Here is a 3,269-nt window from a genome sequence, read left to right on the forward strand (position 1 = left end):
AAAAAAAATACCTGCACAGCAGCAATTGTGATGGAAAGTTTAATTTTATTGCATTTAGACTTATTTATTTAAATTTGTCATGGTAAAAATCACAAAGGAGAGAAATGGATGCTCTACAACAGAGCACCATATGAAAGATGGTGCTCTGTGTGATGCACGGAGGAAAAAAATCTTGAGATTGCAAATCAATACCTGTTTTCTTTTGTCATCTGTCAGTTTGGAGATGTTGTACCTGGGTGGAAACCTTATTTCAGCCATTCCTCCTGAAGTAGCGAATCTGCCCTACCTCACCTACTTGGTCCTGTGTGACAACCGCATCCAAAGTGTCCCACCGCAGCTCACCAGGTAATATCAGCACTCGCCAACTATCCTAGCAATCGCCACACACCAGTCTACCTACAGCTTGACTATATGGTCTCCTCAGAGATGCTATCTGAGTTAGAACTGTAATTTATCCTGCATTGATCTGATAGCTGAACTTTCAAGTAGTCATGATTTTTATCAAAGTGCAAACAAAACTGACAGAGTGCTTATGCATCCGATTCTAGGCTCCACTCTCTGCGATCTTTAAGCCTACACAACAACTTGCTCACTTACCTGCCGAGAGAGATCCTGAGCCTGGTGCACCTGCAGGAGCTCAGTCTTAGAGGCAACCCGCTGGTTGTGCGCTTTGTCAAGGAGATGACCTACGATCCACCCTCATTGCTAGAGCTGGCAGGGCGCACCGTTAAGAGTCGAAATCTTCTGTACTCCCCTTTTGACCTGCCTGCAAACCTGGTGCGTTATCTGGACTTGGCCAGCAAGTGTCCCAACCCCAAGTGTGCCGGTGAGTTGTGCCTAATGATTACATGCCATGTCACCAGTTTCAGTGAACAATAGGTGGGTGAGGCTGCTGTGCTCCAAGCCGGAGCTGTGTGCCTCAGATAATCAGATTGAGGATATCCTCTCTTTGATATACAGATTTAAATGTAGCAAAAGAAATCTCACATGGATTAATTGTACATATGGTGACCTCCTTATTTGAAACTTATTTTATGAGCATCTATCCATTGTATCAGTATATATGACAGGATAAGGATAAGCGTCATAGCTCCTTTAATTTTATCTTGTGACCTTCCTATGGAAATTCCATATCCCAGTTTGGGAGCCACAGTTATGTCACCATGCTCACCACACTTGTGAGCTGCTCACTACAACTGTTGTTCCTCATATTGTATATTATCCATCCATTTTCTTCTGCTTATGTGGGGCTGGGTCACGGGGGCAGCAGCCCAAGCAGAGAAGCCCAGACCTCCCTCTCCCCAGCCACCACCTCCAGCTTATCCGGGGGAACACAAAGGCGTTCCCAGGCCAGCCGAGAGAGAGAATCTCTCCAGCGTGCCCTGGGTCTGCCCCGGGGCCTCCTCCCAGTGGGACATGCCCGTAAAACCGCGCCCAGGGGGCATCCTTGTCAGATGCCCGAACCACTTCAACTGGCTCCTTTCGATGTGGAGGAGCAGCGGCTCTACTCTGAGCCCTTTCCGAATGGCCGAACTTCTCACCCTATCTCTAAGGGACAGGCCAGCCACCCTTCGGAGGAAGCTCATTTCCGCCGCTTGTATTTGCGATCTCGTTCTTTCGGTCACTACCCACAGCTCGTGGCCATAGGTGAGGGTAGGGACGTAGATCGACCGGTAAATTGAGAGCTTCGCTTTTACACTCAGCTCCTCTCTTCACCAATCCGTCTGTCGTTATCTGCTCCCTTCTCCCATCACTCGTGAACAAGATCCCGAGATACTTAAACTCCTCCACTTGGGGCAGGAACTTGTCCCTGACCCAGAGTAGGCACTCCACCCTTTTCCGGCTGTGGACTATGGCCTCAGATTTGGAGGTGCTGATTCTCATTCCCACCGCTTCACACTCGGCTGCGAACCGTTCCAAGGCGAGCTGGAGGCCATCACCTGATGAAGCCAACAGAACCACATCATCTGCAAAAAGCAGAGATGAGATCCTGAGACTCACCAAAGTGAAAGCCTTCCGCCACTTGGCTACGCCTAGAAATTCTGTCCATAAAAATTATGAACAGAATCGGTGACAAAGGGCAGCCCTGGCAGAGCCCATCACCCACCGAGGATGGGGTGTGTGTGTGTGTGTGTGTGTGTGTGTGTGTGTGTGTGTGTGTGTGAGAAGAACACAAGTTACTGTTACTTAAGCCTGACTGTGCATTTCCTGTCACTCTTCTTGTTCCAGGTGTGTACTTTGATTCGTGCGTGCGCCAGATCAAATTTGTAGACTTCTGTGGAAAGTACCGGCTACCCCTCATGCACTACCTGTGCTCCCCTGAGTGCACCTCTCCCTGTAGCTCCAACCAGCAGAGCGACGCAGAGTCTGAGGAAGAGAACAGTGTGCCTGCTGACCGCCTTCAGAGAGTGCTCCTGGGATAATACGACATACGACCAAGAGGAACATCTGATCCTGTCCAGACAAATCCTTGACAGTTTGCCATTGTTTTTATAAACTAACAAGGACCCTGATTAAGACTTTATTGGACGTATTAGTGCTCATACACATTTTTATTCCCCCCCCGCCCCCCCCCCCGCGCTTCAGCCACTGAAACGCACAAAAAAAGTGAGACAACTTACCTTTTCTTTGAACTAATGTGAAATCTATTCTATGAATGTTTTCGGTTGTTTTTTTTTCTTCTTTTTTAAATCTTTTTTTTTCTTCTTTTGTTTCATGAAGCGTGTTGTCTCACCATACATCAGTCTATCTAGAGCACATGAAGGAAGGTCCTTCCACACCTGCTTGCCTCATGGTTGAGCACAGGAGGGCAGTAAAACTCTTGACTGAAGGAGTGAAAGGATTCTTTTGTTTTCAGAGCAACATGTTTAGTTGTAATTACAACATTTCATTCTGTGCAGATGCTACAGTGTATTAGTCTGCATTTTCACTCTGAGTATGAGCTCTTTGTCAGCCTTCATCTGACTTTATTTGACCATCAAGCCTGATGTGCCAACCAAGAAAAAGTCAGTGTTTTTTATAGTATGTGAGCAGGAACTTTGAACACTGTTTCAAACTGCGGTACTATAAATATTTTTTGTGGTTTGAGATGGGCTTATGCGCACTTTGCTGTGGCCAGTCCCCCACAATACTAAAGGACCAGTATGTAGGATTTTGATGGGGAGGGTTCACTTTCAGTCATGTGATCAACTCTGGAGGACCAAAAGAAAATTAAACATTGCTGGCCAAAGCTAGATATGCCACATAACTGAGGAAAAGTGCACACCTGT

The 3,269-nt window shown here is 46.9% G+C and overlaps 1 protein-coding gene across 1 annotated transcript in view; it reads left to right on the forward strand.

Moving 5' to 3' along the window:
• The window catches only part of lrrc58b (leucine rich repeat containing 58b), a 9,186-nt gene extending 6,613 nt beyond the window's left edge, over positions 1–2,573 (forward strand). The window contains exons 2-4 of the mRNA XM_042227892.1: positions 217–345; positions 549–826; positions 2,230–2,573. Coding sequence (XP_042083826.1) covers positions 217–345; positions 549–826; positions 2,230–2,423 — 601 coding nt within the window. The 3' untranslated portion in view covers positions 2,424–2,573. The remainder of the gene's footprint in view (positions 1–216; positions 346–548; positions 827–2,229) is intronic.
• Positions 2,574–3,269: the final 696 nt, after the last annotated feature.

The sequence above is a fragment of the Haplochromis burtoni genome, unplaced genomic scaffold, assembly GCF_018398535.1.
Source record: "Haplochromis burtoni strain Fernald_Lab_line unplaced genomic scaffold, NCSU_Asbu1 Contig_289, whole genome shotgun sequence".
In the NCBI taxonomy this organism is placed as follows: Eukaryota; Metazoa; Chordata; class Actinopteri; order Cichliformes; family Cichlidae; genus Haplochromis; species Haplochromis burtoni.